At 43.5% G+C, this 26169-nt stretch overlaps 1 protein-coding gene across 1 annotated transcript in view; it reads right to left on the reverse strand.

Moving 5' to 3' along the window:
- Positions 1 to 6576: 6576 nt before the first annotated feature.
- Positions 6577 to 26169, reverse strand: part of siah1 (siah E3 ubiquitin protein ligase 1) — a 33823-nt gene continuing 14230 nt past the window's right edge. The window contains exons 2-5 of the mRNA XM_080761295.1: positions 17309 to 17365; positions 12020 to 12201; positions 10927 to 11223; positions 6577 to 8303 (exon numbers count right to left, since the gene is read on the reverse strand). Of these exons, the coding sequence (XP_080617421.1) occupies positions 7932 to 8303; positions 10927 to 11223; positions 12020 to 12201; positions 17309 to 17318 (861 nt within the window). The 5' untranslated portion in view covers positions 17319 to 17365 and the 3' untranslated portion in view covers positions 6577 to 7931. The remainder of the gene's footprint in view (positions 8304 to 10926; positions 11224 to 12019; positions 12202 to 17308; positions 17366 to 26169) is intronic.

The raw sequence follows: 26169 nt of genomic DNA on the forward strand, positions 1-26169 counted from the left end.
TATGTGGGGGGACAAATAAGGACTTATGTGGGGGCCAATAAGGGCTTGTGTGGGGGGCCAATAGGGGCTTGTGTGGGGGGCCAATAAGGGCTTGTGTGGGGGGCCAATAAGGGCTTGTGTGGGGCCAAATAAGGGCTTATGTGGGGACCAATAAGGGCTTATGTGGGGACCAATAAGGGCTTATGTGGGGACCAATAAGGGCTTATGTGGGGGGCCAATAAGGGCTTATGTGGGGACCAATAAGGGCTTATGTGGGGACCAATAAGGGCTTATGTGGGGCCAAATAAGGGCTTGTGTGGGGGGCCAAATAAGGGCTTATGTGGGGACCAATAAGGGCTTATGTGGGGGGCCAATAAGTGCCATTGGCACTTCAAGATGAACATTTGACAAGTAATGATAATTCCACAATCATAATGAATTATCTTTTAATGTGCTGGCTGCCATCAGTCAGTTTTAGTTTCAGACTAATGAGAACATATTGCTTATTTTACTGTCCAATGACATGAAATGGCACAAGGGACGGACTACACAAAAAGACCACCCCGAAAAAATCGGCGCCCACATATGTGCTCTTTACTGGAGTTTGCGCCCCTGCTCCCTCAGTGCTCTCTGCACGGCCCTGCTTATGACATCACTGTACCTCTGCCTCCCTCTAGTGGCTAAACATGGAGGTTGACTACTTCTCTGACCTACTGAGTGTGTATAACAACTTGGTACTGATCGGTCCAGCAGTCCTGTAGCGCCTTAATTACCATAATATAAAGATTATGAAAAGAAAACAATTAAAAGTATCTTGTTTATCGGATACCACAACTTTATTTATTTACAAAGGCTACAATATTACTCTGTCTAATCTGTATGGTAGAGTAGGTTAAACAATAAAACTGCCCTGCCCTTCTATTGAGACATTTGGTTCCTGTGTCTGGTTAATTGGCACTGCCCGAAGGGCAAAATTATATTTCTCCCCTGAGCAATCAGGAGGACAAGCTCTATTAACTCAGATAGACTAGACATGACAACTTCATCTTCATTTCATGAAGCAACATACAGTAAATGTAACACCTGATATTTGCTCATCCTGACCCCATCTCTGTCTTTGTGTTCTCAGAGGTGTTTGAATCTATGAGACGCGACACTGATGGGATGTGAAGGCTGTAAGTGACAACATATTCAACACAAAGGCTGTAAGTGACAACATATTCAACACAAAGGCTGTAAGTGACAACATATTCAACACGAAGCCATTTGAGTTATTGTTGCGACCTCAGGTCGCAGTTAACTATGAAATTGTGCATTTCCCGTCAGTCAGTCAATCAGTCAGTTGGCCACGCCCCATATGTGGTCATGCCTCGTGACATCCTGTGATGTCATCAATATTAAACCCATATGATCACTGCTGTCATCAAAATTGGCGAGCAACTCTACATGTCACCTCAAACCCTTAGATCGCCATATATGGAGCTGACCTGTTCTGACATTCCTTTGCTTGATCCTTCCCCATCCATCCTTCCTCTTCGATGTCTCCCTTTTTACTGATAGGCCTACCTGTCCATTTAAACTCTAGTAGACGGGCCTGCCCCAAAGTTATTAGTGCAGCCGGCGAAAACTAGAGTTCTCCACAGGCCCGGAAATTAAGGCCCGGCCCTACCTGGGCCCTCATCAAACCCTGTACACTCAAGAAACTGCCACCATTAGATCTCCATATATGGAGCTGACCTGTTCTGACATTCCATATGTTGATCTGACCACATCAAACCCTGTACACTCAAAACACGCTCCATATGGCCAGTACAGAATTAATTCCATTATGTTGATCTGACCCCCCATGCCAAAGCGCCAGCGCTTGCCCAGCAGTCTGCTGTCACCTAGGCGGATGCGTGCACGCGACCTCACCCTCAGGCGTCTTACTGGTTATATTGATCGAAGTTTGTAAAAAAAAAGAAAATCTTATCCAACGATGGGTCTGTCAGGCTAAATCTCATCAAATGGTGGTCCTCAAATGCCGAATAATAAGTAATGGGCCGTGATAATATGAAAAGGTTTGAGAAGCAATAGCAGAGCAACTGACTGATGATGATGATCTGTAGGTATAGGCAGTGTATGCTCAAGCTAACATGCTGGGGACTGGGGGGGAAATTCTACTCATGTGATACAAGGTTTCTTCAACTTCGACCATGCAATGCACGTCGTTGTACCACGTCCAGTCCTCCAGGCTCCAGACATCCCAAAACAAACTATTCAGGCTACTTAGCCTAACTCCCAGAACCCACCTCACCCCCGCACATTTTGTGTACAGCATCTTGCAATGGGTCTGGTCTACAAGATTCTATACACCGCGGTGCTAAGATACCCATGTACCTGTCAAAATACACCTTTAATGTCAAAGAAGTCCACGATCACAACACCAGAGAGAGTTCCACAAACCACGTTCAACCCAGATTCGGCTCAAACAAGCTAGGGGTCAAATTAACTACAAAATGTAAATTAAAATTGAACGATTTTTCAATTAGAAAAAAAATCGATGTTGGATTAAAATAGAAACAACAAATTATACTAAGATCCCAGACCCAGCCTCTGCCTCAAGTCTCTTAGCCTCATTTTGTGAATGAAATCACAAGAGTTCAATCATTTTATGAATGAAATGAAAAAGAGTGAATGTATGCTTTGTGTTCTATAATAGGCTATTAATCATCATCATCATAATAATAAACCTGTCATCTGAGGGGACAGATGTTTATTATTATTAATCTATGATCCATTAATATTATGATCCATACATAAATAAATACATATTTATAAGTCGCCGCTAGATGGCGTAGCGGTAGCGTTGGAGTGAAAACTCCAACAGAATAGACCGTCACAGAAAGTTTGTTTTGGTTAAAGCAATGCAATGTTCTATGATCCACCACAGGCTCACAGCCAAACCTATCGGCGTGACTGTACAATTATTGGTGCTCTGTTGATTTGCTATAGGCCTAGGCTACTGTTTTTTTAAGAGAATAATTCCAAGTGTTAAAGCAGAAAGCAATTAATGTTATCGCTATGCAACACTTTTGTTTATTATTATTATATAAACCAGTTGGACTGATCACCATGGTCAAATATTATGCCATGATGACGAGTACACACACACACACACACACACACACACAAACACACACACACACAAACACACACACACACACACACACACACACGGAGTCTCAATTGGTGTAAACCAGGCAGATTAAGATAATACAGGAAGAAATAGTAATAATGAAGTGTTGGGCAATATTACTTAGGAGAGTAACTTATTACTTATAATAGTAATAATGTTATATGACTCATTACTTGGAATCAAGACTAATATATTACATATTATATAATATTACATATTACTTTTGCGCCCCACCCGACAAAAAAGGGATGTAGGCCTACAACACAATCTGTTTAGTCAGCTTCTTTTAGAACTGAATCCAATTGTTTTGAACAATATTAAGAAGTCACTAATCAGCTAAAAAGGCTATAAAATAAAGCAGAAATCTCTCTTGACCTTTTAAATTAAATGTTTTCAAGCCAACAAAACAAAAACAAAAGTAAGATGTAATATGTGCTATTTTTGACGGCCTCCTATATACAGGTTTAATGTTTGTTTTTAGTTCAATGTTTGTTTTAAAAATCACACCCATGTGAAGTGAGGGGCGCTAATATATTAAGTCTAACTCATGTTGATGTATTGGTGATGTAAAACAAACGGTAAACGTCATTAACAATAGAGACAATATGACGTATATTCTCCCTTCATTATCAATGAGTTTACAAAACAAACATTGAACTAAACATTAAACCTGTGTATAGGAGAGGCTAGCGCCCCTCAAAAACGCCATTGACAATGAAGGGAAAATTACATCATATTGTGACATTGTCCTTCACACACATTTGACTGGGAGAATGTATGGAAGTCAATGTTTGGCTATCGCAGGAAATTATTGCAAAGCAAAAAAGAAATCCGTTGTTACGATGCAGCCCCACCCAGCCCAAGCTGAACCCCACTATTACTGAATCTGAGGAACTCTCAAAAGGCCTCTTGCACGGTGTCACACCACACACACACGTTCCAACCTGGTGATATAAGGGAGGTAATGTGTACATAATTATCGGGGGGGGGGGGGGGGGAGCCTATAGCAGTGTGGCAGCATACCCACTTCACAAGGTAGAACACACCCACTACAGGGAAGGGTAGATGTCTCTCCCCCCCACACACACACACACACACACTACCAGAATTGTGGAAAATATGGCCCCCACCATTCTGAACAACGTGCACCAAAATGGGTGCCAATGGCTATTCCTGTTATACCCCATTTGCCTGATCTACCTATCTGACCCAGCAGGCTGCCCTATATCCCAAGACCTACTTAAAATGTTACACAACTTCTAAAACTAGGATCCGCTACAAGCACTTTGCTATGAAGTATTTACATACATTTGGCTATACCATAGGGTTGTTGGTTGCGTTGGAATTGTATATACTCTCTTGGGTTCAGCTTTATGCTAGAATTGGAACCACCACCACTAGTATACTTTGGACCTAGCTTCATTAGTGACCTCCACCCTTCAATGGACTGAGTCACATGGCATTGCCATACACAGTTGGGTGAGATTGTCAGTCAGGCAAAATTATGTTTTGACATCCTCTGCCGAATTTAACACTGCTCCTGTGTTAAATTCGTCACATGCTGTCAAAAATCCAGATTTAAACAGTCAATTTCGCAGCAGAATATCATCTTACTATGTCGTCTTTACTACAGACATCTGTAGTAACTTGACTACTTTTATATTTTTATTACAACATTGAAATACAGTTAAGTCAAAAATAAACTTTTTCACCAAGCATCCCCAAATCTGGGAGGTAATGCCTTGAGCTATAGCATCATAATGTATAACAGATTCAATAACCTCTTTAAATACAAATACATTATATACTATATCCGAGGTAAGAGGCATAAATGAGGTGATCATAGGTCTCAAATTCTTACAAAACTAAACATTTGTGGCCATAAACCCACTGCAGGAGCCTCAACATATCTGCTGGTAAACTGTAAAATATCATATCTGGGGAGAAAATAAAGTATGTATAATTAATAGCGGCATGGCATCCTTGTGGATCTGGGATGTCAACCGCCATTGAATCCAGAATAACATTAATGTAAAAAATAAATAATTATCTATATTGTATTTGGTGTGGTTTTGTGTTTGTTTTTTAAAACACAAGTTATAAACCAAAAGTGAACAAAAATTTAAATTAAAATAAAACATTGGTTAGTAATTTCAATGGCCTAATAGCAGCATGCACAAGAAATTGGTATCAGTACAGTTTGTGAAAGACAGAGACGCACATAGGCAGACATTCATTGTGACACACACACACACACACACACACACACACACACACACACACACACACACACACACACACGGATGGCTCGCCTCATAAGAGCCACACCATTTAACAAAAAAAAAGCATAACTTAAACAAACAAGATATTAGAATAACTTGTCATCACAATCAAGCTGGATCTTCCCCCAGCTAGAACATGGTGAAAAGGCTGTGATCAAAAGTGCATTTTCAGACTTGGCCTACAGTAAATGTGTGTACTGGACTCTGTACAAACCAGCTTCAGACTAAGGCCTGAAAACAAAGCAATGGAGCATTGGCACCAGATATGAAAAAGATATTTATTTAATGACAATTAAAACAGAAAAATCACAAACATAAAAGAAAAACCCATAATAACGAAACGAAAGTGTAAAAATTTGTAAATTAGGGGTCATCTCACATCCACACCTACCCTTACAGTACAAGAGTCTGTTTGAACCATAAGAATAATGATAATTATAATAATTCTACCGACAACAACAGTCAACCAACTAATAAAGAGCCACTGACACCAAAACTTTAGCCTGGCTGTAGCTTGGTTTTGGACACGAGACTGTAGAGAAATTGGGACAGGGGCCAAAGTGATTTTTAAGGTTCCAAGTTCCACTTACAGATGTACTGCAGGCCACGTATCCATAGGTGGTGAATCCTGGGTTCAGGGCAGGCCTCAGGGATACCTGTGGGTAATGGGGGCATGTGCCATCCGCAACATTCTAAATCCTACACAGGTTGTGCCAAGTCCCGCTTCTGTACTGCGGGCTTCACCTAAATATATAACTAGACTGCGACGGAGACCCGCTGTCTCAAGCAAACTTGAGCCACGTTGAGACCACAGAGCGAGTTGCGAAGTTCGCTTAGCCGACTCGGGGCCGTCCGAGTTGTGACTCGATAGGCAGAGACTGCCACTCAAAGTGGCTACTGGCCAATCACTGCGCGTCCTAGCACAACCCGCATAGGCTTTCGAGGGACACGTGCCATACATATTTAACGTCCTGGGGGCAGCTACCACTAACTGTAGATGCCAGTCCACATCATTGACAGCCATGGTTCAGGTAGCCTTAAAAAGGAGTTTCATTTCATTCAAGGACTTTTGGGGTAATTTGAACGTCTACTACTCTCCCCCCCCCCCCCCCCCCCCCCTTTTTTTGTTAGAAAAAAAAAGGAAACTTGAAGGGGGCCTCATGCATTATAACGACAACAGTCACCGGAAGCAGCAATGTCCGTCACCGTTTTCAATGAGTCGAATACCGTTAACAGTTTGTAGTTGAATTGGCTTGTTATAGGAGGGCGGGGCGGTATCGGACAAATAAAAATATCAGCAACTTAAAAACCGTCTGGCGTGCACACAAAAGCCAGAGTAGAAATTAAAATGACCCTAGCGTAATTTGTATTGTTGACCCATTTCTAAAATATCACAAAAATATCACAATATCTATCACATGGAACTATTTTGGGCATAGTGATATGGACACATAACACACAGTTCTGTGTGATAGAGGGGTCAAAAATGAACGAAAGTTGCACTATATGGTAGAAATAGGTCAACAATACAAATTACACTAGTTTTGTGAATTGCCCCCCACAAAATAAATTAATACAGTTGCAACCACTATATTAATGGCAAGTATTTCATAGAGCTTTAGTCCCATTTCTCTACGGTCTCAGATCCTATCCGAAGACACCCATTTTCCTAGGCCGGTCGGTCTTCAGCTCCAAAGTGTAAAGTGAAACATTCAGTCCAGGAGGACTGATCGGTAATGAGGTCTGTTGACACAAAGCAGAAGAAGGGGCGAGAGTTGGGAAGGCAAGCTAGCTTACAGACTAGCTACGTAGCAATTCTAGTTCAACAAGGTTGAACGAGGTCCAACTGCTCACTGGAAACCGTGATCTCTTAGCAAAGACAGATGAGCTGTAGTGTCTGAATGTACCAGTATGTATGATGGAGGACACAGCAAGCAAGGGGGCGATGGAAAGAGACAGACACGAGAGAGAGAGAGAGAGAGAGAGAGAGAGAGAGACAAGGTAAGTAAGAGTTGGAGTGTTAAGAGTTGAGAGACAGCTTGAAGAACAACAAAAAAAGTCTGAGTAAGTGAGAGAGATGGGAGACAGAGAATGTTTTATGCCAGCTATTTGACTAAACATCTGTTAAGTTTATCTGCATTTTTCTGACCAAAAGAGAGGGAGAGACTGCACGTGTGCATGTCTCTCATGAACGTGAGAGTCACCACCACTAACGTCCATGCGTGTCCGTCCAACCATCCATCCATCCTAATCTCCATCTATCCATCCCACCCAGGCACCCCCGTGGCTGCCCAAACAGACAGTCCTGCTACACCTCGAGTCAGTCTGTCTCGGGGGGGTGGTGGTGGTGGCGTGGCGGTGGTGCACGGGGGGCTGAGGGAGAGGAGGACGCGGGATGCACATCGACTATGACCCCTTCAAAAGATCCTCCTTAATTCGGCCATTGTGTTTTTTTGATTCCCCCTGCACCCCCTTCAAAGTATTTTAAGTCCTTAGCACATGGAGATGGTCACATTGATGCCCAGGTTGCCGTTCTCGGCGAACAGCTGCGCGATGGACGTGTCGAACACCAGGCAGTCGCTGTTCATGATGGCCGTGGCGATGCCCTCGTGGATGGAGCGCGGCGTGGCCTCCCAGGTGAGCCGGCGCCGGTGGCCGTTGAGCTCCAGGCGGTAGGCGAAGTTCTCGGCCTGCTTGCGCGTGCCGATGAGCTGCACGATGGCGAAGAACTGCTGGTGGCCGTCGTACTTCTCCTGCTTCTCCAGCACCAGCATGAAGTGGAAGCCGAAGCACGACTGCATCATCACCCAGTCCACGGCGCCGGGCAGGTTGATGTCCGTGGCCAGGAACACGATGTCCTCGCCCTGAGACACACGAGGAAAGGTGTGTGTGAGAGAGAGACAGAAAACACTTAACTCCTATAGCGCCATTGCCGAAGACCATTGTCAATTGAAGCCTAATTTTGATACTGACGCTTAACGCCATTGCTGAAGATTAATGGCAATTGCGCTTTTATAGTGCATTCGATCGATCGAGCCATAATGCTACTTACGTTAGCTAGCTGTGTTGTTAGCACAGCACTGGATCGCCCATCTAAGATCTTCTTCGCCATAAAAATCCATTCTATCCGTTTCTTTCAATCGCCTGCATCTCCTATTCCTTGTCCCAGATGGCATTTTGGTCAAAACAGTGTTTCTTTGACGGCACAGAGCCGGCAATGTGGAGCTCTCCAGTGCACCGGCATAGATCGATCGGCTCCGTCAAGCGTCCTAGGATAAGCTACTTCCGGTAGACTTGAACTGTGGCTTTTCAAAATAAGAGCTCAAATTTAAAAAAAAAATGCTGGCGTGAATTAGATCCTAATTTTTCAATAAATGCTAGCGGGCTAAGTGTTAATTAAAGGGTACAGGCTTTAGTTCCGACATACTATTGGTCCGAGTGTCATTAGACCGACAACCTTCCTCAAACCCTAACCTAACCCTAACCGCAAGCACGGGAGCAGCACATGTTCGACCGCATGTCCGAACGTTGTTTCCGCATGTCGGACATTTGGTGTGTCGGATCATTTAGACCTGAGGCCTAACAGTTTTCTGAAAAACCTGTTTCTATATAAGTGGTTCTCAAACTTTTTCATGTCAAGAACCCCCAGAATTATCTGCATTTGGCCATGTGAAAATAAAGATTTGCGCCACATTTTCACGATCTTTCAAAAATAGCAGATCTGCAAGCTCGTAGCACGGCACTCGGTGCTGCACTATGAGCTTGTGGATCTGCTATTTTTCAATAGCTAAAGTATAACAAGATTCTTAAAACACCAAAAGGGGTCCCCGTCCTGAATGGGTTAATTAAATCTAGACAAAAGATTAGTGTACTTTCAGTTGTTGGATACCATGGGATTCAAAGGGGCAAAATCGGCATTCAAATGTTTTCTTTTTTATCTTTATCTTTTATTTATTTTATTTTATTTTAATCATTTTTACACCCCTGTGTCAATTATCTATTGTAATGCTGGGCTCTACGCAGCCTCTGCCAACAGACTTGATCTCATGCTTCCTTCATGCATGAGTGTCCTGGTTGCTCCTTTACACCTGACAGAGGGGAGTTTCCCTGGTTGGACGTAGCGCGTGGAAGGAACACGTTATTCCAACCAGTTCCTTTCCCCTCCATCAGGCGCCCTGGCCAAGGGGGAGGCAGTTTAGTGACCAGGATTACTGCATGTTTTTTGTGAGTGTACCAGGGGGGCAGTCAGACAGATATTTTGTGAAGCCACTAAGAAAATCGGGACATCCTGAAAGTTCATATAATGGCCTGTTGTGGCGCTGTCATTGGGCCCAAAAAAACCCATATCCCCATAGAGGCCAATGTATTTGGGCCCAACTTCACCTAGACTGTATTACCTTAATAAACATGGTCATGAATACTGTCTGCTTCCAGTCACTAGTTTAAAGTCTCATTTCTCATGTTATAATATTCTTTTTGGAAAATTATGCTCCCATTTATAAAAAAATGTACCATAAAGTCGAGTATGTTCTGAGGGGCGTGGCTACCGTTACAGTCTATGAACGGGAGCCACCCCCCGTTCGAGTCAAAATAAAAACCAACGAAGAAGAAGGGGGGGGGAAGTCCTGCCTCGTTGTCTGGGCCAGCCAATGGCCAGCTGGGCCAAAACGGATCTAGAAAGATGGCGATTTACAATACAAGGACTGACTGGCTTCATTTTACATCCGTATCAGACCCGTGAACGCTTTGTCCATATTTTTTTTTACAGTCTATGGAGTGTACCTACCCTAGGGGACACGGGGAGAACATGCAAACTCCACACAGAAAGGCCCTTTCGCCAACCCCGCCTCGGGTATGGGCACTGATGACACGGAGGAGGGGACACGACGCCAGCGTCCCAAGCGGGAATCGAACCCAAATGCTGTGAGGCGACAGCACTACCCGACTGTGCCACCGTGCCCTCTCTTTAATTTTCTTCTTCAAATTTTAACCGCTCATGACCTGCTGCGCCTCTAATGCAATAGCCTGAAAGTACCCAAGCTTTTCTTGGCAGACGCCGGCTCCCTATCGGTTCACCAAAAAAAATAATTCATTCCTTAGTTTAAATCATTCATGACAAGCTTTTTGGGAATGTTTGAATTTTCTTTGAAATAATTAAAAATCACACCCGTGTGGGCGCTCTTATCATCGTACATCATCATGGGGTAAAATGACACAATGACAATAAAATTCTCCATTCATTGTCAATGGGAATTTAATGTTTGTGTAAGACTAATATCTACACTAATAGCTGAATATATAGGAGAGGCTAGCTCCCCTCAAGCTGAATATATAGGAGAGGCTAGCTAGCTCCTCTCAAAAACAAAACGTAGGGTGACAAAAAATTGAAAGGGACCCATAACAATTCATCCGTGACCCAACAAATGGGTCCCAGTGTTTAATGGGAACCACTGGTGTAGGACCAGCAGAGCCGAGTGGACCACTGACCTGCAGCGTAGTGATGGACTTGTGCTGGTGCATCAAGTGGGGCATGACGGCGTCCAGGGAGCCCTGCCACTTGCAGGACGCCCCGGGGCAGGGGCAGGAGTACGGCCGGAACTCGCACAGCTCCTCGTGCTCCGCCTTGTCGGTGTGCGGCAGGGTGACCTCGCAGCCCGAGTTTGCGTACTTGCAGGGGAAGAGGACAGAGTTGGCCACCTTCTCCATGGCCAGGTTCCTGATGGAGCCCAGCGGGCCTCTGCATGTCGGGCAGCAGGTGAGCTTGGGCCGACAGTTGGAGCAAACCTGGGTGGGGGGTTAACAGATAATACAGGTTCAACATTTCCTCCTCTTTTTTTTGGTAGATAAAAAAGCTTTATCGTCATGTGATACAATGTATGTTGCGACTATTCCAAGTTCAACAAAAAAATCCTTCACCTTCAGATTATACACACACACACACTTTATTTTGTTCATGTATCCATTCATTTTACAAACATTCTCAGTAATGAACGTTTTAACCGTTTTACCAAAAACAACAGCATATATATAGATGCAAAGTCAACATTTAGTTTCCCCATTTCCAGTTCATGGTGCTGCAGGGATTCAACTAGACTATACCAAGTTTGCCGACACCTGCCGTTGGAAATTAATCGGTATAGATTTAATTTTATTGATCCCTGGGGGGGGGGGGGGTATTCAATATGAGCTGGTCTTTGTACAGGTGGTGGCAGATCCTGTCGTGGGGGGGGGGGGGGGGGTCACCTCACCTACTCTGCGCTAACACTGATGGAGGTCTCATCAAGTGACATATGACCACAATGGCATTCACAGTGCCTCATCTCACTGTAATCTCTGCTGGCACCCTCTGCTATGTGCAACTTTTTTCCCATTTCGCTCACACACACAGACACAGACACACCAAGTAAATTGGCAACATTACAGGGAACTGAACAAGCTTTTAGATTTCTATCAAGAGTTTCAATAACATCCAGCAAAACCCCAAAGCAACTGAAAAAACTGAATTTCTTTGCAGTTGGAACACAGAAACTACTCATATTGTCATATGACTATAATTTTAACAGTTAACAATGTTACGTACCAGGTGCCCAGACTGGCACTGCAGGATGGGAGGCAGGACATAGTCGAAGCAGACAGGGCACTCAAACAGGCTGGCCAGGTCACTGTTGGAGGCCGTGGTGCCCGACAAAGTGGGCACGCGCTGGGAGGGGGGGCATTTGGAGGTTCCGGTGGGCAGCGCGGTGGCGGTCTGGCGACTCATTTCTGATCGAGGTGGAGAGAGGAGGGCGGGGCAAAGGTCACGGTGAGGTTAGAGTTAGGTCGATTCCACAAATGCATTCTATAATCAGTAGGATAGCAGATGTACATTAAGCTCACAGTGCGGCACCAAGTGAGCTTTCTATTTTTTGAATAGCCTACGTAGGCTTCACATTTAAAAAATAAATAAATTCTTTTCAACTTTCCACTTATAATTATATGCCCAAAATAGGGCTTGATTGCAAATCGATTTTGTGCTTAAATTATTAAGATTATAGAACATTCAGTCAGTGTACTTTGTCTGCTTTTGGGATTAAGTGAATGTCTGATGCCACTGCCAGACAGAGGGGTGTCCTGATGACATTAAATCAGTGAGCGTATCAATGGATTTATCACACACGGACTCGCAGAAAGCAGGCTGTAAATAGGTGAGCACTATCCAGAAAGCCACTAGCCAGAAACCAAAAAACATCATACAAAGAGAAAGAGTTAGTCTGGCTGGAATCCACGGTAAACTGCTAACAAGTTTGAAGAGCAGTCCTTTGTTACGGGCATGTGTTCTCTCAATAGCCGATAATGGTGCACACACAAGACTATTATTAAAGGACCTGTAACATAAAATTCAACTTTTTCAAAAACGTTGGTGTTTTTTGGGCTTCCCCATGTATTTTCTATCCCCACAAATACACAACTTTGAACAATCAGGCTTTATCATCATATAGGGGATTTTATGGAAATTGCTCTCAGAAACAGCTCAAATGATTTGGTCATATGAGTGATGTCATCAGTATCACCCTACTTTGTATAATTCCTCCCCCTCTTCAGTCTTCAGTTGCAAATTTTAATTTCCACTTTGTTTACAATGTCCGCCATTGTTGATTTTCCAAGCTGGCATGGAATGGAAAAAAGCCTGGGTTTGTCTAGCACCAGTACTATGACTCAAATATTAAATAAGCGTTTCAGCATTTCAGCGCCCCCACCACCTCAGGACATTGTGTTACTGCAGCTAAAACAGAAAACAAAAGCCATGGACTGGTTATATCAGAGTGGTGATTGAGGCTCAAACCATTAGAAATAAGGTTGAGGGACAGACAATATGATATTAAATATTACAAACAGTTTTAATATGCATGTTATAGCTGCTTTAAAAAAAACACAACAGCAGCCATGAGTCTAGGCAGGGCTGCGAAAATAGCCGATCTACAAGGTGGATTTTTTTGTAGATCTGCCATTTTGAAAATAGTTTTGATTAAATCTATAATCTTTTTACACACACACACACACACACACACACACACACACACGTTTTCCAAATCAACCTGTAAGGGTCATGTCATGCATGCACACATAAATACTATGTATACAAAGTGTATACTTTATACAGGCTATGCTATAATACAGTGGTTCCCAAACTGTGGTGCGTGCGTGCACCCCTTCTGGTGCATGAGCGCCTTCTAGGGGGTGAGCGGCATGAAAAGGCTATGGTTTTATTATAAATATAATATTAACATATTATGCCAATATATGGCAAGTATATGCAGAATATACTTGTGGGGGGGGGGGGGGGTCAGCTAGGTCAGGGGGTGCATGGCCAAGGTGGTTTGGGAACCACTGCTATAGTACATTATGAAACAGCTGAAAAGTAAAGTGAACTCAGATGTGGTGTGAATCGTGTGATAAGTACAGACTAGTGCACTCCTGTTTCCTATCGTGCCATGCAGTTGCCTAGGTAACCTGTCTGTGGCTAGACCTGAGAGACAGCAGAGAAGAGGAGTGAAAGAGGGAAGGCAGAGAAAGCACGTGTAAAGGTGCATTCACTTCAAACCTGAAGATATACATTTGTTTCCAGTCGCTTGAGTCACTTCACTTTGGTCGTGCAGGTCAGCGTTGATTAAAAGAAAAGTCCCTTTGCTCACGTTGTGCTCTCATTGGCTGTAGACTGCAGGCCTGGAATTTCATCCTTTTAGGGGAAAGGCCACTTGGCCTTTAGTGTGGTCAACTTTTTGAGGGCACAAGGCTGAGTGCCAGGGCATGAAGGCCATCAATTAAAACAATGATTTTAATTATTTTAGCTTAAAAAGGTTAAGGATGATTACATTTCTTTCTTTTTTTTAAGGCGAACATTGGTTCAGAACAGTGCTTCTTAAAGAAATAATCACAGCTTTAAATAACAAAATATAAGTAGCTACTGATGTAAAATATTGTAAACATGTGTTGGTCCCAGTCCAGAGATGAAAATCATAATGAAATGGCCTAGGACCCTGTCACCCTAGGCCAATTCATATACATTTAATTTGGGGGTCCTTGAAATTCAAATGGCTGAGGATCACTGGGTTAAACTGGGAGTTAATTCACAGAAAATACAATGACAGCCTACATAACTTTTGAATAAGGGCTTGGTTTAGAAAAGCCTATATTTTGTGCTAAACTAATATATTGAATAACATAGCATTGTAGAGAGGTTAGTGACAGAGGAGATAATTTCTCCATTGTGGGGCTGCAGGACTGAAGTCAACACAAAGTGAAAGTGCAGCTTCAGATCAGTTTTTTGTTCTTGCCTGGAGTAAGTGTGTGCTGTGCACAGGGCCAGGGGAACAATTGTTTAATTATATCCATGATATTTTTCTGTCGCTATCCATATTTTGCGACGCAAAAATAGGCTACATTTATGTTTGTTTTGGTGGGCTAGATACAGTAGATCATCTCTCCTCCTCCTCCTTGTATGGACAGCCACGCTGTTTCGCGTTAGACAATAAGAAATCAGCTGGACCCGCTGGACCATGTCCGACCAGCGAACGTTAATGCATGTGACGTAGGATCGCCACACTGTCGCAACGGTAGAAAACATTATTTTGTTTTGAGTGATAGTTGCAGTTTGACCGGATAGCTAGATTAGCTACACTAGTAAGCAGCATGTGGGCTAAATGCCCTCTGTTTACTCTGTCAGTGCGTGTGGCGCGGAGGAGGAGGCGCGTGCGTGAGCGAGAGAGCGAGAGAGCGAGAGAGAGAGAGTGTCATGACGACCAGCGGGGGTAGTTATGAATAAGGCAAAAGAATCAAACCACTTGGCAAATGGCAACACAACTACAACACAGATTTGTTCTGCGCGGGACGTGAGGGGAACATTGGTTACCGTAATGACTGGAAAAACTGTAAAATGAACTGCTGTGGACGCCGGTCGGGGCACCACGGCCACTGTGGCCGTCTGGGCATATACCTTTTCGAGGGGCACACGGCCAAAGAGAGGGGCAACGACGGCCATGGCCGCCATGAAATTCCTGCCCTGGTAGACTGTAATTTAACTTAGGCAGGATAACCAAATGGACCCGTTCGTTCACACAAGACGGCTCGGTTCAATATATTTAACAAATTCCTGCTACTATATAATTTATATGAGCAGCAAAATTAGTTTTGTCTTTGCAAAGGGTTTGTATAGTTTTTTCCACCATTGCAGAGTCCCGGCAGTTCAGTTGAATGGATGAATAAAACCAAACAGCGGAAACATTTCCAGGGTTCCGGACAACATCAACGCTGATTAGCTGCCAGGACGCGATGCGTGGAGTTGTGGGGAAGCCGACGACGCTTCAGTTCGATTTTTCCAGCCGTGGCAAAGATACCGTGATGCCGTTCGCCCCGTTTGTTCCGCGTCCGTTTGCGCAACTTCTCATCGACTTTATATGTAATCGCGCTGCTCTAACTATCCAGGTTTGAACACAGCTTAAGGGAATGGAGACAAGAGCAATGAGAGAGGAATGACTGAGTCTAAAAACGGCATGGCCTCCCTATGTTAACCCATTCTGACCTGAGATCAGACTCTAAAAATGTCTTCTACATCCTGACAGTTTTCATTCTGACCCGAGATCAGATTAAAAAAAATGTCTTCTATGTCAGTCGCTCTTCGATTTTTCTTGGATAAACTCATCCACTAATTTCAGACATGCAGTCTATAAGCACATCTGCTCGGATAATAGTGCTGCACAACAGAATGGACATGGTGGCCGAAAGTAGGTACTGCAGCTCGAACGGCACTGGGCCATGGACATGAACGTGCGATACAGATACACGGGTGCAGCTCTTTTTTCCGACCCGCCAAAAGCCCCCAATACACAACAGCGGCGATACTCGTTCATAACTCGCACTCACATGCACGTGCAGTGCTTGTTCATGTTTTGGGCCCAGGCCAGCGCGTTCACGTATGGCCCAAATCCAAGCCAAATGCACTCTGTTGATGACATAGCCCACCACTTTTCCAACCCGGAAGGGATGAAAACGCCTCATGCGCTGGCTGAGCAACTCAATGCAAGTGGATGGGAGTAGAAATCCGGTGACGTCTATTATTTATAACTCTATGGTCACAGTCAGTTAGCTGCAGACTAATGTAACTAGCCTAGCTTAACAAAGTTGCAAACCAAGTTTGCTTTCAGTTCCATTATTTAAAAATGCTTGGTTTAAAAAATTGCAATCTCTCTCTCAAAATGTCATGATTCAAATAAAAAACAATAGCAGATCTACAAGCTCAAAACGTGACTGAGCAAAAGAAAACTGCACGAAAGTGTGAAAGAAACTGTGGACAGTGGACACACTCAACTACATTTGCCATGGGTGGGTAGTAGGGGAGAGAGATGATGAGAGGGGAAACAGAAATGCAAAGACGGCGATGTGGGGATCACACACAGCACAGCACGCTCTATGTCAAGTGTGATGTCAGACAGAGAGGATAGAGAATTGGCAGTGGGCACACGCAAATGCACAGAGTGGATACAGCCTCCCCTGTGTTTAGGAAGGAAGAGATGAACAGAGAAATAGAATAGAGAGAATGAGAGACAGGGGAAAGAGGTGGCAGTGGTGCATCTGTGTAATTGGTGCCATGTTAGTGGAATGTACGCAGGACGGCCTAGAATACACACACACACACACACACAGCTTTAGATAGTTTGTCAGTGCACGACTGCACGTGTGTCTAAATGATTATGTGCAGGGTGTAGGCAAGGTACTGTCAAATATAAAAATAATAATAAACAGTAGTCACACACCAACAGTAGAGGGGAGGCTACATTCAGAACATGTTCTAATCCATGTCCATCACATATTGAGAAACGCATACAGTACATACCTTCGTCCATAAGATTCACAAATGATGCTTTCTTCTTCCTTTGAAATGTTGGGACCTCTGAAAATGAGAGAGAGAGAGAGGCACAAGGTAAACGAACAGGAGTTTCAAAAACGATTCTGAGCAGCAGCAGTCAGCCTGGTTACCATGGAAACATCCAGACACAGCAGCGGTAGGGTCAAATGCCTTTGAATCACTGAAGACAAAACACTAAGTGAGGGCCATACGTTTCATGTTATGTGCAACTACTCGGGCTCAAGGAACCATAGAATCGGGGCTCAAGACCATCGTTTTCCATGTTTTTGGGGGCACTTACAAAGATATCAACTTGCAAGTTGCAAGGCACAGACTGGGTTGTAAACTTGCCAGGCCAGGAACCAGGGAAGCATTTATACTGCATACGGTTCAACTTTTCACATTTGTGGAACACAGAAGGACGTTGTGTTCATGATTATGTAAGAAATATAGGCCACCAAGCCAATCGGTATGCCACCTTTTTGGAAACCCAGGAGTACAGTTATGCACAGAGCCTATAACAGTCAAACAGTATGGGACATCAAGATGCTCACGTTTGCTGCTCATAGTCACAAATATTTCTACCCAATATGGTGAGTTTCTGCAAACAAAGGCCACCTTTACTCGAGCGGTCGCCAGAGAAAACGGTAAAGTCCCGTTGTGCTCTCACATGCTGTAGTGTGCATGCCACGTAGCTAGGTGGCGGTGACAGACTGCCAGATAGACCAGTCACCCATGTACACATTCATGTTGGTTAACATTCACTATCGCTTGTAGCTACATATTTGGCAAATCAACGTATCGATCGATTTTTTTCCTCTTTTTATTCGCAGCAGAGAGTTGAAGAGAATGCAACTATGCGAGTCCCGTAACGAACTGATACGGGACGCACGTTGTTCGATATTTTAATGTCGGGTCAGGGAATAAATACAGTATGAATGACAGCGCGATTTATTTGACAACTCTGTCCTGCTCTGACTCAATCCTCCCACGGCTCAGAGCAGAGCGGCCCGGCAGTGAGTTTACTTTACTTTACTGCCTGTGTGAGAGTTGCCCGTTTCCGGGAGAAATAAGCATTCAGGTCTATGAAAACAAGCCAAAAAGAAGCGACTACTACTAGTCTATTTGAAAATAGCCGATCTACAAGCTCACAACGTGTCGTGTAGATCTGCCATTTTCAAATCAATCATGGAATAATTATTTTTATTTTTATTTGACAAAATGTGGAATATTCTTTGAAACAATTTTACCAACAATCTTGTACCATGTACATGCTCTGAGGAAGTCCTCTGTCCATCTAGTCATAGAAGGAACTCCCATGTACATGCTCTGAGGAAGTCCTCTGTCCATCTAGTCATTCCATTGACAGAAGAATATGCATGATCATCATTGATTGAACTCACTCAGAGCACTTTTCACCCCCATGGATTATTACACTGCTGATGCAAAATACATTAGACGACACTTACCCAAACACAAACACATGCATCCCCCCCCCACACACACACACACACACACACACACACAGTATTTTAATATTTCATAAAGCAGCGGAGACATGGCCATCCATGTTAAACTCAGCACCTCTGATAGACCTAACCCACTGACATAAGGCCTGCTGCAGTCTAGACCCAGTTTGTGTACTGTACACCAACAGTTTCTGTGGCTTGCCATTTTGCCAATAGTTCTTGTTCCTTTACATGCAAACATGTATCAGGATATTAGAGGGGGACAAAATCGGAAATAGCATCTCCAGTGTGGAGATAACTATACGTATAAAACAACTAAACAATTAAAAGTACAATAAACCAAAAACTGCAAATCAAAGTACTGGCCTGGAGCTGTGCGAGTGCGACAGCGTCCTTGACCATCAAAACTTCTCGACCAAAATATCTATGTTTATTTGAATATTTGAGGGGAAATCAGGGATGATATTGTAGGGTTACGCTGTGAACACGGCCAATTGTGCTGGTATAGACAATTGGCCAAACCACATGCACCACAGTGCATTCAAACCTCTAGCCTCCGCCCTCCGCGACGGTGGGCACTGGGCAGATAGTACTAGATACTTTACGCCTGCGCCCTCAAGATGGACACATGACTGGAAAAGAAAAAAGCTGGGGAGAGAGGAAATGGGACGGGTGGACGGTAAAGCGGCCGGATGGGAACCAAAGGTTGCCAGTTCGATCCCAGGCTCCCCGGAGTTAGTGTCGAAGAGTCCTTGAGCAAGACTGTGAACCACTAATTGGTACCGATGTGCAGGTTGGTGCCTTGCATGGTTGGCCCCGCCATCGGTATACATATGAGTGTGAATGGTTGAATGTAATGCACAATGTAAAGCACTTTGGATAAAAGTGCTATATAAATGCACCATTCAAGATTACATTGACGATTGGCCAAGTAGAGAGAGAGAGAGCAAATGAAAGGGTAGGAGAGGAAAGACAGAAAAGGGAGATGGATAAAAGATGGACAAAAAAAAAAGCTGCTAATGTTGGAATCCATCATGGAGCATGCAGCTTGCAAAGCGTCTATACGAACACAGTTGGCCGTGTTCAGGGGAAGGAAGCCGGGAGGAGGGTGACATCATCGTCAGTCACTGCACCACATACTTCCACAGGCTGGGACGGCACCTGTCAGCAAGGAGTGTTTGGGTCAGAGGAGTAGGACGGAGGCACTAGTCTAGTCTAATGGCACTATGTCCTCCCGGTGGGGGCTCCTCACTGACGGGTACGCCAGTAGGGTACAACAGCAGTGACGACAGTAGTCTGTGGGGAGTAAAAATTGGCTAATGACCAAATTGGGGAGAAAAGGGTCGGTAGCGCTGTGGCCTCAAAGCTAGATTCCCACTGGGGACGCTCTGGGCGTCTTCTCTCCTCTAGGTGGGGTTGGCGAAAGGGCCTTTCTGTGTGGAGTTGTTCTCCCCATGCCCCCTAGGGTAGGTACCCTCACAAAAAACATGCAGTAATACTGGTCTCTAAACTGCCGTCCCCTGGCCAGCCGGTGTGATGAGGGAAAAGGAATAGCTTGGAATAACGAGTTCCTTCCTTGCTTACGTCCCACCAGTGAAACTCCCCCCTGGCCCTGTCAGGTGAAAAGCAGCAGCTTGGACGTTCATGCATTGAAGGAAGCATGAGGTCAGTCTGTTGCACTCCCCAGGTTGGCAGGGGGAGTGTAGCACCCAGGATTACATTAGATAATTAAATAAAAAATGTAAAAATAATACAGGGTAAAAGAATAATTGGCTACTCAAAATGAAAGAAGAAGACGGAAAATTAGGTGGTGAACATTTTGAGATGAGAAGGTTGAGAAGGTTGAAAGAGTGCGGGAAATAACAGGAGAGAATGCACAAAAGAGATAACTAAACAAGAAAGCGTGATTGGCATAAAACAGAAGCCAGGCTTCAAAAAGAACAACGTTCCATTCTTTGTTCTCATCTCCACACCACTTCAACTGAACACCTCCAGGATATTTATACTGAACGTATTTATTTATAACTAACGTCATAGACCTACTAATGCCCGGTGCCTGCCCCAGTGCCCAAAGATACACTCTCATCTTATATACAAGTGAAAAGGTGTACCCATACTCATTCTTCATGCTCTATCTCCGACCGAACCACACTTTTACCACACATCTCTATATGCAAAATAAATTCGCCACCCTCCCCGAACTGACATAGCCTATTTTTTAGCCGTTCAAGTTTCTTATTTACTCTGCAAATATTACTTTTATGAAAATCACGATCGAGCCAGCAGATAAACGGGTGCCACAACACGCCGAGAAACAAGGAATTTAACCACGCTACTTGCATACACTGCAACTCGCTTACAATTCGCAAACCTGGCAACACTGCCTGCCTCTTACGTCACCAGCTCTGCTCCTCCTGGCCTCCGTAGTCCGTCGCGCTCACAATCTGTCGCAGCCATCTTGCTTTTCTTTTGGATGGGCGAGTGGACATTTAATGCTAATAAATTAATTATAGGTCCAGCAAGCAAATCATGATGGTCTGATTGTGCTCAATAGGTCACAATAACATTCCGAAATTAGGTGTTGTGTTTTGTATGGCATTTTCCCCAGTAGTAGTTGCATATCTATCTCAGCTTTTGCCTGATAGCACACATGCTAACGTCAGCAGCCATAGCAACATACAGTGTGCGCAGACATAACATGAGTTGTTTACAACACAAACACACGGCCTTTTCACCACGCAATACACACAACAGCTCGGGAGTTATTAAACCGAACGTGGACGCTGTTTCAGTGTTACATTTGCTGCGCATATCGGAATAATTGTAACGGCATGCATGATAAATGTAACAACGCTAAAAAACACCATTAAACATATCGTTTTCACCTTAAAGCTATTACATTTCATTGAAGCAACTCCTTAGCATTGTTTTCATACCATGGATGTGATAAGATAATGTATCAAACATAAGGGAAATATTAAATAGGATCGGGTGTACCAGTTTGGCCATTTCTTTTTTTTCAATGGGGCAATACATTGATTAAACAAACGTTTGATTGATTGAGTTGTACAACGTTATACAACCCTAAACTAATTTTAGAATACACTACACAATACAATACAATTTTAGAACATATTTTGCACGTTCCATTTTTTTACTCAGAGATCCCTTTAGCTACACATGTAATATTTCCAGGCAACGGACCTACACATGTCAGCTACCATAAACCACTTCAAGTTATTAGGACGAAATAACTGACAGGAGTGACGGTGCTGTGCTGTGAGTAAACTAATAGGGGAGAGCCGCCAAGGATGTAACATTTTGCACGTTTCATTCTTTTACTCAGAGATCCGTTTAGCTACACATGTAATATTTTCAGGCAACGGACCTACACATGTCAGCTACCATAAACCACTTCAAGTTATTTTTTTGATAAAACAGGTCGGGAGTTATTCAACCGAACGTGGACGCTGTTTCAGTGTTACATTTGCTGCGCATATCGGATCAATTGTAACGGCATGCATGATAAATGTAACAACGCTAAAAAACACCATTAAACATATCGTTCTCAGCTTAAAGCAATTACATTTCATTGAAGCAACTCCTTAGCATTGTTTTTATACCATGGATGTGATAAGAAAATGTATCAAACATAAGGGAAATATTAAATAGTATCGGGTGTACCAGTACCAGTTTGGCCATTTCTTTTTTTTCAATGGGGCAATACATTGATTAAACAAACGTTTGATTGATTGAGTTGTACAACGTTATACAACCCTAAACTAATTTCAGAATACACTACACGATACAATACCATTTCAGAACATATAATATTGGCCAATATGTCAAATATGTAAATATTACATATAATGGCATTGAATGGAAGCGGACCATTTGTAACACATGTTACAAATGACCCGCTTTTGCAAGTTTTCTTTGCAGTTGCTTACAGACCAGAATGAACGTGAATTCCGTCTAAACACGATGCAAACTAATGAAGAACATAAGCATGAACACATCCATGTGGATTTTTATTCACCAACACCAAAGACAAAAATTGTACCACACATATACTCCAGGTGTAAAATTAGACGCATTTTGAAGGTAAACACTTCAAACTTCAAACTCCTGGCCACGTAGAGTACGTTGCTGTACACATACTGACGCGATGGCGTCATGGTGGCGTTGACCAATCAAGATATAACGTCCATGTTACAACCGTGAAGCGTTACAACCTTGGCGGCTCTCCCCTACATTTGTTACTAACATTAGGTTGTGGCGAAGTAGACACGTGGCCAGCAGATACTGTGTTTTGGACAAACAGGCTAGGTATTGGTGTTGATTTGGGTCAACTGGACAAACAGCGTGGTGTTGTTTTGTGTCTGTGTTTGTGTTGGAGCGCCTCAGTGTGGCCGTACAGGTCATGTGCAACCTCTTCCACAGAGAGATGGAGACACTAAATCTCAGCTGGACAAACATGTTTGCATGCATGCATCGCTGCCTTGCATGCTGTGTGCTACTGTTGAGTCTGTCACTTACTTTCACTGATTTATGGCATTGTCTTTCTGTTAAAATCCAACTATGTTAATTTAAGAACTCTGGGCATATAGGTCATTGTTTATTCACTGTGCACACGTGTAGCCTATTGTATGTCAGACTGTATGTCTGTCCCACAGTCACAATCCTTTAGTACTTAGGCTGTGGAAATATTCAGGACAAAACAATGGTACATTTCCAATAACCCATTCGTTACTACATGTGGAGTCAACTCCCGCCATTTATTTCTTCCCATAGTGCGTGGCAAAGTCGCTCTGGGATGAGTGCGCGCGTAGCGCGCACGAAATTCTAGTACTTTACAAAACAGAAATACAAAATACACGTGTAAAAACGGCACCGTCATGTTCACTTCGCTGCAGTTGCAGTGTAAATAGGTTTTCAATGTAATGAGTCCCGGAATGCAGGGATGGTCTTTTAGATGAGTCCCAGGGACATTTTATGAGTCCCACTCAAACGACGTTACGAGTCATATTTTGCCAGAAATTCCCAGAATAATTTATTATTATAACTAAACCTGGCAAAATAAATTTGAATAAAAAAAATGCTCTGCATATTTCATATTATTTTGGCTATATGAAATCTCTCTTTGTAGTTTTCATTACACAATACATAAAAAATAAAAACTAATGCTACAAAACTGGAGACCTGCAGATGAAGTAGAAGCAGTCATGGTGGAGGTAGGCTGTGCACACTGCACACATCATTTGAAGATGACTTGGGTTTAGGTTTAGAAAATACTAATAGGGCCTGGGCCGTGGCTCAGCTGTCCAGGCACCTTAGCCCGAGTCTGGCAGTGTGCCGCGGGTACGACTCTCGATCCTGACGGCCTTGACTGCATGTCACACCCCCATCTCTCTCCCCATTTCCTGTCAGCCTACTTTCTTAACCCATTTTGGGTGGGAACCCCTTTCGGTGTTAGCATTATGTTATGCTTTAGCTATTGAAAAATAGCAGATCTATTACAGCTATTTTTGAAAAATCGAAGAACGACCGACATAGAAATATAGTTTTTCAGAAAACTGTCTTGATGATGTAGAAGACATTTTTAGAATCTGATCTCAGGTCAAAAAAAAAGGTGCTACCCCTTGAGATCAAAATGGTGATGCCCGCTGGAATAGATAATAATAATGAATTGCATTTTTATTTTTTATAGCGCTTCTTCCATTCGTTCATACATTGGGAGGTGAAGTGGCGAACAGTCGACGCCAGCGTCCTCACTTCCCACATTCACACACCAATGGTGGCAAGATCACACCAACCAACTCATTGGAGGCAATGTAGGGTTCAGTGTATTGCCCAAGGACACTTCAACATGTGGACAGGAGGAGCCGGGATTCGAACCGCCGACCCAGGGATCATTGGACGACCTGCTCTACCTCCTGAGTCACAGCTGCCCACAAGATGATTTCTTTCCCTTGGACCACAGACATAGGGGTAGAAAAAACACACAAGCTGTCACTGAGTATATTCCTGTAGCCCTTTCCATGGCAACCAAATATTGTTTCTGCTACTGCCCATAAGAACACGTAAACACTAAACAGGGCCATTGGCTTTCGTTTTCTCCCCCAAAAGTAGGCCCCCTTGAGTAGACACTAAGGAGCACAGGGGGCCAGCGTGTGATGTGCGATATGACGCCGGCAATACAAAATAAACACGAATGATTCTATTCTAATGTCTCCACGTTATGTGTTTTTACTAGATCGAGTTGCAGTTCTATACATAACTTAATACTTCTGTAGTACGACTGTTGTTCGCCAAAACAACAGATCTACAAGCTAGCAACATGTTGCAACGCATTGCTTGCTTGCAGAGCTGTTCTTTTTGCACATGCATGCATCCATCCAAAGGTCCCTCTGCCTGCTGCCTGCTCTTTGCAGCATGCAGTAGCAAACAGCAATAATGGACAGATACAGTACACATGTAGGAGTTGGTCCCTAAATAATTCAACATTGGTCTTGGAACCCGTTTGGATATTCCACAATCGGCACGGTAAAAAAAGAAAAATGTTATTTCTAAGTATGCAACGACAGTGTTGTAGCATCACTCGATGTTACCGTTTTAACCAAACACCAGTCAAACAGCGAGGGGGTTTAGACTAGTTAATTTGCAATTACCGTATGACAAGACAAGTAAGCACTGGATATAATGTAGATGCGTTTATATTCTGTGCAGTCAAGTATGATACCCATTCAAATGTTGAAAATGAGGGTTTCATAAAAACAGCTAGTAGTTGATTGGCCACAGACTCAGTCACCCAATTACAAACACTTTAACATGGCTATTCCACAGCAGTACATCGAAAGTCACAACATGATGCAACAGCAGGTTCAAAGTTTATTTTGCTATGTGATTTAATTATCTTGCCATGTTATCTTATCTAGGTACGTGATCCATCCATCTATCCTATTTCTCCAGCTCTCTCTCTGAACATAATGCAAGTGATTCATTGCGAACGCAGTGATTGCGAACGCAGTGAGCACTTACTATGAGACCTAGCAGATCATGTCTGTCTGTCTGTGTGTCTGTCTGTCTGTGTGTCTGTCCCGCTATCCAAATATGGAGTGTGTTGCATCAGCAATCACTCAGCTCCATATATGGGCACAAAAGGGGCCAGGTCCACATATACAGTAACAGCGGGACAGACACACAGACAGACAGACAGACAGACATGATCTGCAGGGTCTCAGCTGCGTTCGCTTCCCGCGTTTGCGCGTCTTACTGGTATTCATAACCCATTCAGGACGGGAACCCGTGTGTGTTTTAAGCATTATGTTATACTTTAGATATTTTTGAAGAATCGTGAAAATGTGTCGCAAATCTTTG

Source organism: Protomyctophum bolini (genome assembly GCF_963924005.1).
Source record: "Protomyctophum bolini genome assembly, chromosome: 4".
Classification (NCBI taxonomy): domain Eukaryota; kingdom Metazoa; phylum Chordata; class Actinopteri; order Myctophiformes; family Myctophidae; genus Protomyctophum; species Protomyctophum bolini.